Source organism: Gopherus flavomarginatus, chromosome 7 (genome assembly GCF_025201925.1).
Source record: "Gopherus flavomarginatus isolate rGopFla2 chromosome 7, rGopFla2.mat.asm, whole genome shotgun sequence".
NCBI classification, from domain to species: Eukaryota; Metazoa; Chordata; order Testudines; family Testudinidae; genus Gopherus; species Gopherus flavomarginatus.
The window spans coordinates 105400107-105418322 of record NC_066623.1 but is presented as its reverse complement, the minus strand read 5'-3'; the positions used below and the strand labels follow the sequence as shown (position 1 = coordinate 105418322).

Here is an 18216-nt window from a genome sequence, read left to right as displayed (position 1 = left end):
TGAGGCGCTTCCCTGCCCTTACAGTAACCCTGGAAGAAGAAACGAAAACAAACTGGTTTCCCCCCCCCCCAATATATTTCCAGTTGCTTCCATATCAGCAGCAATCATGAACTCAAGGGTTGAATGAATACTTGTAAAACGTACTATGGTTACAATGGTTGTGCTTTATTTCTCTGTGACAGGGAAGGTCCTGCCCTCGATTAGTGTAACTGTTTTTATTGGGAGTTGAGGAAGCAGAGCAGTGTTACCTGGCAAGGGTCAAAATAAGGAATGTAACCTTTTCAACCACCACCCACCCCCTCTTTTCAGTGCTTTGTTTCATGGAGCACCAACCACATACACTGTTAACATTTTAACTCTGTTGGATGATACAGCCTGTAGAGAAATGCTTGTCTCCTTCAGTGAGGGTTACTGAGGTTTCACATTGGGCAAGTTGTTTCTAACTTGAAATTTTGAGCCTGGATAATAATGATATACCTATCTCCTAGAACTGGAAGGAACCTTGAAAGGTCATCGAGTCCAGCCTCCTGCCTTCGCTAGCAGGACCAAGTACTGATTTTTGCCTCAGATCCCTAAGTGGCCCCCTCAAGGATTGAACTCACAACCCTGGGTTTAAGCAGGCCAATGCGCAAACCACTGAGCTATTCCTCCCCCCACAATAATTGACATAAAATATTTTTTGAAGGCCCTTGCTGGCAGCTGCAGAGTACTGCACTTGACTGTGGACAGAAAAAAAATCACCAAATTCTTGTGTCTTTACACTATATAACCAAAGCTAACTTATGGCAAATAGGCCCTGATCTACACTGCAACTTTAGGTTGGTGTGCGTTGCCTTTTGTCAACCTGTTTGTGTATGTGTCTATGCTCAGATTTGTCTCTGGCAGACATAAGCACCTAATTATTACAATGCAGTAAAGCTACCTGTCTGAACAGTGGAGAAATGGGTGATGCTGCATGATGTGTACTGACCCTAACAGTGCTCCAGGAGCTGTCCCATAATGTCCTGTTTGCTGCAACAGTCACAGCTCTTGTAACAGCTGTAAATTCCACTGCCTAGGGGTCACAGTGACTGAAAGCCCCACCTCCTTAGAAGTCACCTATGTATTTTTGAAATGCCTGTTCCTGATTGTCTACCTTGGTGAACATGTCTAGGAACTCTCCCTTGTTGTTATGTGTAACTAGCCAGACGACCAGACTGGCTCAACACACCAGACATGCTCTTGCCTGGAGTATACAAGAGAGATTGGGTCTCATGGGACTATAGGGAGAAGAGGCCGTGCAAGCAAATCTATGGACTACCGGTAGAAATGTGGACATCTATGAGCAAATTTCATGGGGAATACAGGCAAAGGGACGCAACAGGAATCAGAAATAGTGCTGAAGGAAAGTGAAGGAAGTGCAGCTGGCATGCTACGAGACAAGGGAGGCCAATATTCAATCTAGTGATGAGCTGCTGATCCGTTTTTAAAATAAACTGTGTACCATATTTGAAAGAGGCCCCACCAGCACTCTTCAAACCACTGTGGATACCTTGCAGGAGCCTGAGATGTAGACCCCTGCCATGAACAGGGAAGAGGAGGAGAGGGGAGATGTGGGGTGGGGGAGGGAGTCCAACCATACAACAGATCAAGACCTGTCTGAGACTCCACCATGGTCTAGTCAGCCCTGGCAGCCAAATATGGACGTGCCCACGAAGAGGAAGGGACCTTGGGTAAGCGTGTGCATGCATTTTTCCTTACAGTGTTTAAATGTAAAGATGTCTCCTGGCCCATCATCAAGTTAACAAGACTTCAGTAGAAACTTCTAGTTGTTTTTCTCATACAGGAAGAGATAGCGGTACAATAAATAGAGGTGGTATCTGCATTTCGTTCCCCCACTGAATTGGACATGGAGAGGGCCATGCGAAGCAGTTTGTTTATGTACAGAAGAATGTCCCTTGTATCCTCCTGAGAGATCTCAATGAAACTTTCATGGTTTTACTCCGCAATCTTCTCCTGAAGGCTTCTAGGGATTGCTGGCTTATTTCTTCTTCCGCAGAAGATACTTTCCCACACCTCACCATGGTGAGTTCAGCTGGCAGCATTGCACTAAGCAGGCCAATGGCATGTTGGCCTGGGTGGCTTCAGGATGCCAGTAGCAGCTGTGCTGTCTGTGGCTTTGCTACCCTCCAGGGTGAGATATAAGCTAAAACCACCACTGCCTATAGAAAATAGTGCTGATATTCAGTGCCATTGCTCTATATTCGTAGAATGGAATAGGGACCAAAATTTGATTTTCATGCAACCAGAATTCCTCCCCTGCCCCAGTGGGCCCATACTCACCATGGCTGGGGCTGAAGAGTGGTGCTGTGCAGAGGCACTTCAAAGCTGAAATGTCAATAAGCAAGTCTTATTAAAAGTTTTTGTGGGAATAAGGGAAGGGAGTTTGAAACTTATACTCTCTCTGTTGTGTCTATAAATCTAATGAGACATCTGTCTGTTTTTATCAGCAGCTGCCATTGTGGCTTTGAGGGGTGCCCCTTGCACACCTGCAGAACAACTGATCCTGAAAAGGAGAAAGAAGAGGATTAGTTCAGCAAGATCTTGCAAGCCGTTGCTGCTTCGGATTGTGAAGAAAGGTCCTGGAGACCAGCGTGACGTTATGGAGAATGAAAAAGGAGACAGGGAAGGCTAGGATTCCCAGCAGGAAGGGGAATGGGAGATGCACCAAGACATAATGGAGCTTCTCAGGCAGCAAACTCAAATGCTGCAGATGCTAGTTGACCTACAGGCCCCAAAATCTGACTTCCCGCACTTTACAGTCCTTAGAGAGCTCTGTAGAAGCAGCCCTGACTCTCCAAAGCATATCATGTGGCATCACAGGCCACATCCTAATCCCTATGATTCCTCATTGTGTGACTGCAAAGAAAACCACTGCTTAACACACATCATATAGATCAGTATATGTGTAGCACAAGGGATGACATTTGTATACTGAAATGGACAGAAATTTTTGCTGCATTTCCAATTCTAAAAGTTCAGTTCAAAGTTTGTATTACAGTGCCTGCTGTTTTTTGCACATTGCTTTTCTGTGCTGTTTTTGCCAAATTTCTTATTTTTTAAATAATTATTCTTATTAGTTCACAACACATTTCAGAATGCAAAGCAGTGCTCAAAGCATAGAGTCCTTATAAATGTACAGCACCACAAAACTCAAAGGTTCTGGAAAACACCCCCCCATTCATATTTATAAGTGTACAGCAAGCACCAGATAATTCATAGCTTTGGTAAAACATAATGTGTGTAAATATGCAGAAAGCACTAAATTTCCCGACAGCACTCAAAGCTTCACGTCCACAGAACATTCCAGTACAAACCACTGCTATCGCTGACGGTTAAAATGCTCTTTTAAAGCCTCACTTAACTGCATAAGTTTCAGAGTAGCAGCCGTCTTAATCTGTATTCGCAAAAAGAACAGGAGTACTTGTGGCACCTTAGAGACTAACAAATTTATTTCAGCATGAGCTTTCGTGAGCTACATCTCACTTCTATGCATCCGAAGAAGTGAGCTGTAGCTCACGAAAGCTCATGCTGAAATAAATTTGTTAGTTTCTAAGGTGCCACAAGTACTCCTGTTCTTTTAACTGCATAGCTCCATATTGAACTCTTGTAATGGTTGTTGTGTGGCTGTTCAAAGTCTGCTCTATCTCCTCCTTCTTTCCTAGTGACAGCTTTTCCCCCATTGCCTCACAAATATTTAGGTCACACGAGGGAGCTATAACCATTGGAATATTTTTCTCATTTAGATCCATTCTAGTGAGTAAACACCACCAGTGTCCCTTCACTCTACCAACAGCACATTCAACTGTCATTCTGCACTTTCTGGTAGTTGAGTCTGTCCTTGGTGCGGTTGAGGTGGCCAGTAAATGGTTTTGTGAGCCCTGAGAGCAAGAGGTAAGATGGATACACCAGAATCACTACTGGCATTTCAATAGCACCAGTGGTAATCCACTGGTTGGGAAAGAATGTCCCTGCTTGAAGCTTTCTGAACAGTCTTGTGTTCTTAAAGATGTGGGTGTCATGGTTTCAGTAACTAGAGCTCAGTTATGTATGGATAATCTTTACTTTTTCTGTCTTCAACTCAACATGGAAAAAGTTAAGAACACTTCGCCAAATGGCCTTACTATTCAGCATTTCCTAGCACTATTTGAGATTCCCAACCTCAGCTTTGCTAGCTAAAACCCAATTGCTTCCAGCTGTTCCTGAGTTAATCTCTGATCTTAATAATGGAAACTTTTTCCTGCTGTATTTAGTAAACATCATCAGTGTTGACCTGAAGATGGGAGTAAATAGAACAGTATTATTATATTCCCTTTTACTTATTTGGAGAAGTGTGTAACGGAATACAAAGATCTAGAAAGGATAAAAACATGGATAGAAATAGCCAAAGAGGCTTATAACTTCTGTCAAAATATTCTCTTCTGAAATGATGTGGAAGCTACGTTGCTACACTTCATAATTGTGTGCTCATGATGCTCATAACACTTGCAGCTCTGTATAATTAAATCTCATGCTTCAGGGCTTCAGCTGGTTGCCTGCAGTGGTCAGGCAGGAATTATTTCCCCTGATGTACAGCTGGCTAGACTGGCTACAGCTAGAACTGGGACATCATTCAGGGTGGACCAGTGATCTAAGGTGGCACAAAAGATTCTCTTTGTAGATGCCTGGCTGTGTGTCTTGGTCACATGCTTAGTGTCAGACTTACTCCCCTGTTTGAAGTTGGGAAGGAATTTTCCCATGGGTCAGATTGGCAGGGACTTTCTTTTGTCCTACTTTCCCCAGAAGCAAGTGATGTGGTTTGCCTGCTGGGATCATCTGAGTATACCTTACCTAATCAGTTCCCTGCTATTGCAATATATATTTTTAAAAGTAATTGGGATGATTTGGTAATTATAGGGCTGTCAGCTTGACATTGGTCCTGGGCAGGATAATGGAGTGACTGATATGGGATGCAATTAATAAAGTATTAAAGGAGGTTAATTTAATTAAATCAATACAGGTATATGGAAAATAGATCCTGTCAAACTAACTTTTTTTGATGAGATTAAAAGTTTGGTAGATAAAGGTAATAGTGTTGAAATAATATATTGAGACTTCTGTAAGTGTTTTGACTTAGTATCACATGACATTTGGATTAAAAAACTAAAATGATATAAAATGAACATGGCACACATTAAATGGGTTTAAAACTGGCTAACTGATAGGTCTTGACATTTAATTGCAAATGGTTAATTGACATCAAGTGGATGTTTTCTGGTGGTGTCCCACAAGGATAAGTTCTTTCCCCTATGCTCGTCATCATATTTATCAACGACCTGGAAGAAAATATGAAATCATCACTGATAAAATTTGCAGACACAGAAATTGTGTGAGTGGCATAGTGAATAGGACAGGGCACTGATTGGTAAACTGTTGCAAGCAAACAGTATTGTGTTTTAGTATGGCTAAATGTAAATGTTTACATTAGGAACAAAGAATGTAGGGTATACTCGGGATGGGGTACTCTGTCCTGGAAAACAGTGACTAAAAAAACATTTTGTGGTCATGATGGATAATCAGCAGAACATAAGCTACCAACACGATGCTGTGGCCAAAAGAGCTATTGTGATCCTGCAGTGCACAAACAGGGAAATCTTGAATAGGAGTCGAGAGGTTATTTTAATCTATGTATTTGGCACTGGCATGACTGCTGCTGGAACACTGTCCAGATCTGGTGCCCACAATTCGAAAAGGATATTGATAAATTGGAGAAGGTTCAGAAAAAAGTCATGAGAATGACTAAAGGATTAGAAAATATGCCTGGCAGTGATAGACTCAAAGAGCTCACTCTATTTAGGTTAACAAAGAGAAAGTTACGGGTGACTTGATTACTATCTATATATCTACGTGGGGGACAAATATTTAATAGTGGGCTCTTCAATCTAGCAGAGACAGGTGTAACACGATCAAATGGAAGCTAGACAAATTTATACTGTAAATAATACATTTTTAACAATGTGTAGTTAACAGAGAACAATTTACCAAGCATCTTGGTGAAGTGTCCTTCACTGACAATTTTTAAATCAAGATTGTATATTTTCTAAAAGGTATGCTCTGAGAATTATTTTGGGGAAATCTGATTGCCTGTGTTATGTAGAAGGTCAGACTAGATTATCACAATTGTCCCTTCTGGCCTTGGAATTTATGAATCTTAGGAACTGGTGGCACCTTGGTCTTTCCTGTTTTCTGCTTGTGACACAAAGTTTACTGTCCTTAGGACTGAAATGCTTTAGTCTAACTAAAGTTGTTGGGCTTACTATATTGGTATCTGAATGAAATTTAATGGCTTTTGATGTACAGGGAGTCACACTAGATGATATAATGGCCTCTTCTGGCCTTAAACTCTATGATACTATAATGGTCACTAGCAGAAGCAGTATCCATTTGGGTACAAGACTTGTTGTAGGATGTGAAGACAGTTGACTGTTCACACTACAATAATGGCAGCAAAGAGTCCTGTGGCACCTTATAGACTAACAGACGTTTTGGAGCATGAGCTTTCGTGGGATGCAGTTAATAATGCATCTGACAAAGTGGGTATTCACCCACGAAAGCTCATGCTCCAAAACGTCTGTTAGTCTATAAGGTGCCACAGGATTCTTTGCTGCTTTTGCAGATCCAGACTAACATGGCTACCCCTCTGATACACTACAATAATGTAAATTTAATAAGTTATAGGGTCTACAATTGTATACTAAAATAGGAGTTCTCAACCTTTTTCTCTCAGAGGCCCCCCTCAAAATGTTATAAAAACTCTAGGGCCCACCAGGTGTGGGAAGACTTGGGGCGCCATGCCAGAAGGGGTCGGGGGGCCTTGGGCATAGGTGTAGTTTGACTTTTATTTGGAGTGGGGGGCAAAGGTCGGCAGCTCTGCACAACGCGGTCCAGGGAAGGAGTGCCACCTCCACTCCTTGACTCACCTCAGCAAGCCACCCAGGGGAGATGCAACCAAAAAATATAACTCAAAGGGGGTACTCAGTTCAGAAAGTTTGAAAACCACTCAGAGTGCAGGGAGAGGGGTAGGTAGGGGCTGTGTGTAGGCAGGAGGTAGCTCAAGGTGCAGGTAGGGGGATAGCTTGGGGTGAAGGAAGGGAGTAGCTAGGGGCTATGTGCCGAAAGGGCTCCCTCTGCGGTGGCTGCTACCCGAGAGCTCTGCCATCCTGGAGCTGGGTCCCCCTGCCTGGGCAGCTTTTAGTGGCTGCATGAGCAGTCAAAGGGGGCTGGGACCTGAGGAGCAGCTGCAACCCTGGGCACCAGCAGCAAATGGGGGAAAGCCGCAGCTGCCCACTCCAGATGACACAACCAGCCAAAGGAACAGCTGCCGCACTGCCTGGCTCTGGCTTCCCACCTACAACCTGGCCAGAGTGTGGGGCCTGAGGGGAACTGGGGAAGATGGGGGCAGGGCCTGGAACTTCCCCTGGGGCTACCCTACTCTGGGTAAGGCCCTCCCAAACTGCAGTGCAACACCCATGTGTCTCACAAGTCTGCCCATGGGCTCAGGGTTTCTGCCTGCGGGGAGCACCAGGGCTCAGGCCTTCAGCCCTGCCCTGCTCCTGGCTTCAGCCCAGGGGGCACCCTGAGTGGGGGCGCTGGGGGTCCCCCGCTACTCCCAGCTCCAGAGGGGGAGGGGCATCAGTGCTCCCAGCTTGACCCCACACAACTACTGACTTCAGGGCACAGGGGCTCCCTGCTTCTGCCCTGCACTGCTGCCGGCTTCAGCTCTGCACTGTGCCACTGCTGGCTTTGTGGGAGCTGCTAGGGTTCAGGACACACCGAGTTTCAGCTGTGGGGCCCTGTGGCCCCCTTGAAAGATCTCTGACCTGGGTGTAACATGCAACTATAGTTGCCTAAATCTGGAGACGGCCTGAACCAATAGCTTTGAGAAGTGCAAATTTCCATATGCATCTCAATGAGAATCTGCCACTCCAAATGGGCGTGGATGAAGCCACAGGACCCTCATTTTGTGGTGTGTATTGTGCTCTAGATTGTCTTAATCCAGCTCTGAGTAAACACAACTAGGGTTAACATACAGTACTCTTCCTGGCTTTATAAACCCACATCCACACAAAGTGTAAATTGAAGAATGAACCATGTTATCACCATCTAGCTTAAAAATGCAGGAGTTAAGGCTTGTTTTATTAAAATCAGGCTTATGCAAGCTTGGAAATGCTCTTATAGTCAGCCTGATTTTTTTTTTCAACTTTGATGTTTTGTAACTGAGTATTTTTAAATTTAAAATTTTGACTAAAAAGGTCTGCATTTTTCAAGCACCTTTAATTGTGAGGGAGCCAAATGCAGTTCTATACTTAAGTTTGAGTTGAGTTTTACACATAAAACAGGGATTCAACTTTTGCTATGTGTAAAGAATAGACTATCTGCCTCAGAATCACAGCACTTACTCTTTGAGTGAATATTTTGATAATTAAATCTATTAATTAGTTTGAGTTTAAATTTCATTTAAAACTGGGTCCTTCAAAGAAAAAAGTGTTCTGTCTCAGTAGTTTGTGTTTTTGTTTGGTTGTTTTTTTTTTTGGAGGGAGAAGGAGAAGTTAGTTGAGATGTTCTGGAGCTTTTTATATTGTTGCTCTAGTTAAAATCCTGTTTTTTAAGAAGCTAAAACCAGACACACATAAAAGAGTAAAGTAAAGAATAGCAAAGAGAGAGAATGTAGTTTCTGTCTCTGGTGTTGACTTTCACTTGCAAATTCACTGTTGGTAAAACACAGGCCCAATACACAGTCTTGTCATCCACTCTGAGATCTGGAAACTTGTACTGGCATCAGGCTGTTTAGGACATTTCTTTTAGTTGCCTCTTTCTGGTCACAGGCTTACAGCAGTGTTGCAAATACGCAATGCTGGAAATCAGCAACAAAGGTTTCAAACAGAAGAAAAAACAACAAAAGTTGCAGAATGGGTATAATCAACATCACTCTGATGCACAAGAGAACTTCAGCTTTGACGGGCATTTAGAATGGACTGACTGGAAGAAATGCTTTGCAAGACTTCACATTGCTACTAAACTTTCCTAGGCAGCTGGAGGGATAGCTCAGTGGTTTGAGCATGGGCCTACTAAAGGGAGTGCTGTGAGTTCTTGAGGGAGTCACTTAGGGATCTGGGACAAAAATCAGTACTTGGTCCTGCTAGTGAAGACAGGGGACTAGACTCAATGACCTTTCAGGGTCCCTTCCAGTTCTAGAAGACAGGTATATTTCCAGTTATTATTTATTGTCTTTAATTTATGCTATAGGGAAGCAGGCAGAGTATATCTTTAAATCTTTTGCCTTTACTGATGACAGTCACAAGGATGACTGAAAGAGTTCTGGCTCTGTTTGATGCATACTTTATACCTTTAGAGAAATGTGGTTTATGAAAGGGCATGTTCTTGCCAGAGAGATCAAGAACCAGGGGAATGTGTTGAATCTTTTGTAAAAGCCTTTCATACTTTGGCAGAAAACTGAGATTTGTGGATTGTAAAACATGAAAATATCAGAAAGAGGCTGATTATTGGGCTTACAGACAAAAGTGTCTCACAGCAGGTACAATTAAAGACAGTTTTAACCCTACACACAGCTATCCAGATAATAAGCCTAGTGAACTAGTGAAGGAGCAAAACAAAAAGCAGGAGCAACTTAAAAAACCAGGAACTAGCTCAGAAGCAGTAAAGAGACACAGCATGACTGCTAAAATAATTATCATAAATCCACTGAGGAAAAGAGGGACAAGTCCATAGCTACAAAATCTTTCAGACTAAATTTCCAAGATGTGGAAAAATTCAGAGCCCATTCACATCTTCAGTTTGTTCCTCAGAAGGAACAATCAACAGAGTAAACTTTACAAATGGCAAATGCAGAACAAGAATACAATTCCAAACCAACCACAGCCATCCATTGCAACTAATGGACAGCCAGGTCACAAAGTTATTAGGCATTTGAGTCATGTAATTAGAAAACCTGTATGATTCAGAAACACCTTAACAAACTGATATGTACTGAACTTTGAAGTTTGCATGATAGTGTAAAATTTTGTAAATGGTACAACTATAAAACTTAAAGGGGGAGTTGTGATGGAAAGCTAAAACTAGCCCTTTAGGGAACTGGGGTAAAAATCTGTCTGGGGATTGGTCCTGCTTTGAGCTGGGGGTTGGACTAGCTGACTTCCTGAGGTCCCTTCCAACCCTGATATTCTTTGATTCTGTGATTATAATGTTCAACCAGTAGGTTGCACTATGTGTAACATACCTTATCTGAGCTGGTAACCGCTATACCTGACAGTGCTGTAAAGTATCTTAAAGAGAACACATCTCTTGTATCTTTCTTCATGATGAATGTTCTGTCACCAGTCCAAAACTGGTACAGAAGCCTGTCCTACTTGTAGCAGTCCTGCAATCTACCGTGTATGAGCAGCATGTGACAGCCATCATAGCCAGACTCTGAGAAAGGAGGTGGTGAAAGAAAAGGAAACATGGAGAGTGCAAGGGGAAAGATGAAGTCTCATATCCCAGCTGGTGTTCAGAATTGAGCCAATGCAGGTGATAATATTGTCTGGTTGCTTCTCTCAGGCCTGGTCTGGTCAGGACATCTCGCAGGATTAGGATGAAGAATATCTGCAGTTCCAGGAGACAGTGGGGTGGCAACAATGCTGATAACCTTTGCTTCCATTGTTGGCAGACAGCTGCTTCTTCTGCTAGTTTTTCCTAAAAGTCTTTTCTTTTTAAGACACCCTCCCCCCCAGAAGGGGGTGTTGGGCAGTTGGCTAGGAGATTTCATCCCATCCTCTTGGCTGATGACCTGGCTTCATTTATATTTGCCTTTGTCACCTCTCATCTAGACTAAAGCAATGCAGTATACCTTGGCATGAATCCATCACTGCTTAGAGTGCTTCTTCTAAGTGAAATAGGCTATCACAAAACACATCATATCTGTCCTATGTTCAATATGCTGGCTTCCTATAAAATGTCAAGTCAAGTTCAAGGTCTTGGTCCTTTTTATCAAGATGCTCAGTGCTTGGACCCAAGATATCTAAAATGTTACCTAGAAGTCCAGCATGAACACCATGGTCAACAACTCTGCTCCTATGGCACAATGGACCTTTCTAGAATGAGGGAAAAGCTCATCTGTGCAGGAGACAGATCTCTCTCAGGCTGGTCTGAGACTGTGTAATGAACTCTCACAGGAACTTAGAACCATCACAAACTTCAACGCTTTCTCCTTTGTGTGCATATTGCACGTCTTTGACCTTCCCTTATTCCCCGGGAAGAGGATATGAGAGAGAACAAAGAACATGTGATGGATGTTAGTCACATTGCTCAGTTCAGTACTGAAAGGTGCTCAAATACTGTGGTAATGAGCACAGTATAAGAACCTATATAGAATACAATTAAAATGTTTGGATTTCTCTTATGTTTAAACTTAACTCTGAACTGCCTGGTTTTATAATGCTTCTGGTTTTTGGTGTGTGTGAGAGTGTGTTGGGGGTGGGTGGGTGTGGTGCTTTTTACTCTAAATTACTATCAACCTTATCTCCATTTTAACCCAGTTTTTGTCTCGGAATATAATTAAATGGCTCTCAAACTACCTTTCATGCTTAGCAGATCTTCAAGGATATCACTGTGGAGAAGGGAATGCAGTTCAAAAGCCTAGAACGAGTTCTCAAACTTTACTGCACCAGGACCCCTTCTGACAACAAAAATTACGACATGACCCCAGGAGGGGGGACCGAAGCCTGAGCCCACCTAAGCCCCATTGCCCTGGGAGGGGGAAAGCCCGAGCTCCACTGCCTGAGGTGGTGGGGAGGGCAGAGGCAGCCAAGCTGAAGGCCAAGGACGGGGAGGTGGCCTGTAACTTGAACCTTGCCTTCAGACTTTGGCCCCAAGTGGTGGGGTTTGGGCTTCAGCCCTGTGCCCAGGCCCCAGCAAGTCTAAGCTAGCCCTGGCAACCCCATTGAAATGGGGTTGCGACCCACTTTGGGGTTCCAACCCACAGTTTGAGAACCTCTGGCCTAGAACAAATATGAAAAATTCAGAATTTTTCAGACTTCCTTTGGGAGTTCTGTGGCTTTAGATGGACAATTGAAGATTCAAAATATTATTATAATTGATTTCACAGGTATCTCACGTTACAAAATGGCTTGTGTGCACTACTGATTTCGGATGTAAATAACATGGATAGTGTTCTTTCGGAGGAGTCTTCAGAATGGGAGGATAAGGATGAGACCGAGATTGAAACTGATGAAGATGATGATTCGGGAGCAGAGATGGATGAGGACAAGGAAAATTATGAGGATGATGACAATGATGGAGATGATGAGGAGGATCCCAATAATTCTGATGACATGGAAGTGGAAGAACTAACAGGAAAGGAAGAAGCAAAGAAGAGAAATGGTACAGACAAGCTGGTATGTGCTAATGTTACAGAATGAAAGCTTGTTAAGTGGAGAACGACTCTTGTGGTCCTAAGCTCTTAAATATTGTGGTCTGACAAACAGGCTAGTCCTCCATTCCTGAATGTCCTATCCATCTAGTTGTTTATGTGGCCTCCATCTCTGGTATCTGAATGCCTACCTCTCTTGTTCAGGGTTGAGCCTATATTACCTTTACTTATGGATCATAGCTTGTATTTACAGCAGAACATCCTGGTCTGTTTCACTCTTCTGTTCTTTGTTGAGTATAGAGTAGCTCTGTTAGATTGTTAGAACTGGAGTTCTCACCTACTAGATAAAAAGACTGCAATTTTTTTTGAAGTGACTCCTCAGTGTCTGTTGTGTTCATTTTGCAGTCTGCAGCTGCTCTTTGTGTTGCTGTTGGCAGTTTCTGTGATCCTGAGGATCTGCCTGGGTTGGCACATTTTCTGGAGCACAGTATGTATCATCTTACATTTCCATCTTTCCTCCTAAAGTGGAAAATTTAATGACATTATTTTGGATTTATTGATTTATATGAAATATTCTAGAAGCAGAATGCCAGATGGGTGTTATATGTAGGTACCACATCAAAAAGGTTTTAAGGAGGGATGTTAGAGGCTAAGATGGGAGATTCATGAATTATCAGGGGGATTTCTTCCCAAATGTAAGGGGTTGCATGAAGAATGCGTGGAGGTGAATGTGAGGAAAATGGGGCTGGCATCACCAGTGATATAAAGTTTTCGGGGGTGGGTAAACTTCATAATAAAAACAAGTTGGAAAGTAGGGATAAACTAAATGATGGAGGGCCTTAAAGATGAGGACCATATGCTGTGCTTGATGTGGTAGAGAGTGAAGAGTGGGTGAGGTGACTGTGACACAGAGGCTCCTAGGTAAAGGGCCCCCTATTTTTTGCAAAAAACTCATACTTCAGACCTAACAAATTCACTACACCAAACATGTGCCTTACAGGATATATATCCATAAAGAGTAACATTAGGATATCTCCAAAAAGCTAGTAACTTGTCAAGGTTCATATAATTACAAGATGTATGGATGGATCATATTTAAGGAATAATGAATGTATATTGAAAGTATGCTTTATAGACTTGGAGTAAAAAATTAATCACCAGGAGATATGTCTTGGTGGTGGGCTGTTCAGGTCACTCTGCCCTGTTTAGTGGTGATGCAATGCACAGCTTGATTATTTGTCCTTGCTCAATCCCAAAACGATCAAGGAAAAATCATAAGAGGCAACTGCAAATCATCAAATCCTACTGAGGGTAAAAAAGGAATGTTACAACAAGACAGGGATGCCCTGCCCATGAATAGAAAAAGAAGATTGTTTCAGATAACACAGATGAGGGACAGATATTCTTGATGATTACACTGAGGAAACATTTTGAGGAGCAAGTTGTTCTCATGAAAAATTGGATCCTGGTTCCTGTGAAGCCAGCTAGCTCTGCAACAGACAGAACTTTTGGGGAAAAACCTACTTTATTAGACATGAAGGGTAACTATTAATAAGTGTAGACCTAGGTTCACATTTTATTTTTTTGTTTTGGGTTGTAAGAACTTGTTTTCATCACTTTGTTGTTTCTAGTAGAATCTCTATCCTTTCTTAAACCTTGTGTTTTTTTACAAGTGCTATGTGTTATGCAGGAGCAGTGATTTAAGGTAAACAAGTTAAGCGAGGTGTCCTACGCTTGTGGAATTTCTGTGAGTAGCCAGTGTCGGGCTGGATATCACAAGGGAGTGATTCAAGGGGTATGGGCTGCACCTATTCCTAGCCCTTTCTTTGTCTTGCAGGTTGGCATAGCCTAGAGGAGAGTGCTTGAGTGGCTGAAAGGCTGGTGGTGCTAGAGAGCTGACACCCAGCCAAGCACAGGCATAACTCCCTCATGTGGGAGGCCAGGGGTAACAAGGTGACTCTCTGTCCTGGATATTCCGAGAACCATCACAGGGGTCATTATTATTTTTTATGTCTAGTATCCCTAATGTCTAGTATCCTATCATGTCTAGTAGCCCTAATCATGGATCAGGACCCCATTACTGCTAGTTGCTGTACAAACACAGAATGTAAAAGATGGACCCTTCCCTAGGGGTTTACAATCTAAGGGTAAGACTAAAGACATCAGCTGGATATAGATCAGAGGGGAATACAAGTAAACCGAAGCAATATTGGTCAGCATGACAGGCAGTGATCTTTGCACACTAGCTCTTAACCATTGTTGTGTGTCACTATGACCGGTAGGAACAAGACCCTAGAGGCGACATTTTAAATGGATATGAGGGAGGCTAACTTGGATGCATCAAGGTCGAGAGGGTAAAAAGTAATAATTAAAAAAAAATTAAAAAAACGATTCTTTTAATTTAAATTTAATTTTTTAATGTAAATTAAATTCATTTTCTTTTTAAAAATAAGCCTAATTTAAAATTATGGCAATTTATACTAATACCTACATTTATTATCATATGTTAAAATAATTTAAATGAATAAAAATGCTGAAACTAAGGTGAGAAGAAATTTAGAAGTGGATAAAAAAGTGAGTTTGAAACTTATATAGGTACAGAGCGCATTTGATGTATCTTTTAGCCAAAAACTGAGGTATACCAGGAATAAAGGAAAATGTTGTTGAAATGTTGTTCTTTAACAATCACTTTGCTTCAGATTCACTGAAGAGAGAAGGAGGATCACAGTTAATTCTCCCCTAAGATGTATGATGGAATTTAGTGGTTGACTGTTTCGAAGTATTTATTAAAAATCTGGACTATCCTGATGACAATTTGTAAAGAAAACTGTGACAAAATAGATGGAAATTTCACATACCAGAGTAGTTAATATCAGACTAAAGAGAAATGTAGAAATTATACTGACTATATTAAAATCTATTTCCATAGCTTTGGACAAATTGAAAAAAGATAACTGCTATATTGCTGATGTTGTTGAAATTTGGCAAGAATTTAAGGAAACGCTTAAAAACCAAAGCTAAATTACAGGCAGCGAACAAGCAGATCAAGCCCTTACTCTGCCTTGTTTTTTTGCCAGTATTCACAATACAAAGTATCACAGTAAATACTTATCTGCTGAGGAGGAAGTGCTGCTATGGCATGAGCATCTACTATTCATCCATCAATCAGAATAGATTTCGGGACTGGGGGTGAATTGAACCATTAAAGCAACACGTTTGCTGCCAAAGTTTTGAAGAACTGGTGGAAGTAACTGGCTAAGCACTGGCAGCCAGATTTTTTTTTTAAGTTACATAAGCTTTTGATGGCAGTTGCCTCTTCCACAGATAGAGAGAGAATGTTTTCTTCATTTTGACTAGTTCATTCAAAATTGGGAGCTGAAAAAGCAGGAAAGCTTATTTTTCTCTTCTAATCCATGAATAAAAACTAGGTAGAAAAGGATGAGAACTAGTTCCAAAATCTTGAAGGACATAGTGATCAGAAATAATCAGTTAAAGTAACTAACTACAATCAATTTTTTCTTTGTTTAACAAATCAGCTAGTATTAAATGCAAAATATGTTATGGTAAACTTACTTTTTTTCTTTATGTCCAGCACATTTAAGGTATTTAACTAATAAAAACAAATGTAAAAAGCTGTTTTTGCGTGTTTCTAATTTAATTGCAATTTCCATCCAAATGCAGTGAGATATAAATCATGAGTAGAAAAAGAAACATTTTCCAGTAAATAAGTTACAACATTCACCATTTTTAACATAAAAAAAAAAGGTAAAAATTAAGGAATCCTAATAAATATGTTAAGCTATACAGACACTGCCTGACTTATGCAAGCGTCCGGTCCGGAAACGCCTTGTGTATGTCGAATTTTGCGTAAATCGGGAATGTATACCTGACAATTACGCAAAAAACTCAAAACAAAACAAAAAAAAACAACTTATGGAACTTTTTCCATAAGTGCCGATTTCCATAAGTCAGGTTTATGTAACCCGGGAGCATCTGTATAATTTCTTAAATAAATGCATATAGATGTAGTGTATCCTCCTGGTTAGTACAAAGAAATACCAAATTTAGTGTAATGGCTATATTGAGTTACAAATTAACATGTCCTAATGTTTATATCAGTCACTGAAAATGATCCTTTCTTTAGGAAAATAACTAAAAAGTAAAAATTCAAAACAAGATTACAGTTGATGCTTTAAATCAAGGGTTCCTGCTTGATGATTTAAATCATGATTAAAATAAATTATTCAAATCAGTCCCTCCTATAAAAAGGCCAGACAGGAGAATACAGTAATCAAGGTGCATAATAAAGGTCTGGAGAAGAGATTTGGTGGTTTGTACTGATAGAAATGTCTGGAACTTCAAAGTGTTAGAGGAAGAAGTCTAAAGGACTCATTTGCTTGTTCAGTATCTGGTCTGTTAGGAAGTTTTGATGAAATCCCTTAAATGGTCTAAAACACACATGATTGATCCTGAGCTAACCGGGCAGGAGTGCTGGTACAGGTTTCTAACAAAATTGGTAATTCAGCTGTTCTGTCTTCCCTAATTTTACTTCTATTTTGGTTCAACAAATTGTTACATAAGTTCCTTTACAAGCATAGAAATCTGGATATTGGTATTTTAACTCAAAAAGACAAGGAAGGAATTCAGTTTTATGTTTCATCAGCTGTATTTCAACCCCTCCCGTTTTGAGCTCAACTTCTGAAAGTTGTTTTGGGATTAATCACGTTGGTTAAATAATGGAAAAGTCCATAGCTTCCAGTGGGTCTTTTTAAAAAAATTGTCCTTATCTGTTTCCAATTCTTTGTGGATTATACTTAGCCAGATTCTTACTGAGACTGCCACAACCTGTAATCCATCAAATCCTTCAAAAACCACCTTCAATTGTTTATGCTTTAATGACTCTCTACAGAGTTCTATTTAGTGTAAAACATGCTGCTGTTATGATAAAAGGCTTCTCAATGCTGAGTGCAAATATCAGCCTATATTTGATAGTTGGATGTAAAAGTAGAGACGCCAGTCTTCCAAAGTTCTACCAGGTGTCATTTGGGAAGCTTAAAACATCAGGCTTCCTTTCTGAGGCCTAGAACAGAGACTTATCACCATGGATATGTTTTAATGGCAATGACAAAGAAACTGATTTTCAGCACTTCTTGAAAGGAGCACACATTCTCTCTTTTTAAACAACAATTGACAGTATTTTCATAGGGAAAGAACAAGTTAAAAATTATTTGGACAAATTAGATGTCTTCAAGTCAACAGGGCCTGATGAAATGCATCCTAGAATACTCAAGGAACTGACTGAGGTGATACCTAAGCCATTAGCGATTATCTTTGAAAAGACATGGAAGACCAGAGAGATTCCAAAAGACTGGAAAAGGGCAAAAATAATGCCAATCTATAAAAAGGGAAATAAAGACAGCCCAGGGAATTAAAGACCAGTCAGCTTAACTTCTGTACCCGGAAAGATGATGGAGCAAATAATTAAGCAATTTGCAAACATCTGGAAGATAATAAGGTGATAAATAACAGTCAGCATGGATTTGTCAAAAACAAATTGTGTCAAACCAACCTGATCGCTTTCTTTGACAGGGTAACAAGCCTTGTGGATGGTGGCGAAGCGGTAGACATGGTATATCTTGACTTTAGTAAAGCTTTTTATACTGTCTCGCATGACCTTCTCATAAACAAACCAGGGAAATGCAACCTAAATGGAGCTACTATAAGGTGGGTGCAAAACTGATTGGAAAACTGTTCCCAGAGAGTAGTTATCA

At 41.1% G+C, this 18216-nt stretch overlaps 1 protein-coding gene across 17 annotated transcripts in view; it reads left to right on the top strand.

The window, feature by feature from the left end:
• Positions 1 to 18216, top strand: part of LOC127055393 (nardilysin-like) — a 123587-nt gene that overhangs the window by 705 nt on the left and 104666 nt on the right. For all 17 annotated transcript variants that reach the window (XR_007775470.1, XR_007775471.1, XM_050962300.1 and 14 more), the window contains exons 2-3: positions 12182 to 12470; positions 12851 to 12932. Coding sequence is in view for 15 of the 17 variants with exons in the window: in XM_050962300.1 (XP_050818257.1) it covers positions 12182 to 12470; positions 12851 to 12932 (371 nt within the window). In the remaining 2 variants the exon portion in view is untranslated. The remainder of the gene's footprint in view (positions 1 to 12181; positions 12471 to 12850; positions 12933 to 18216) is intronic.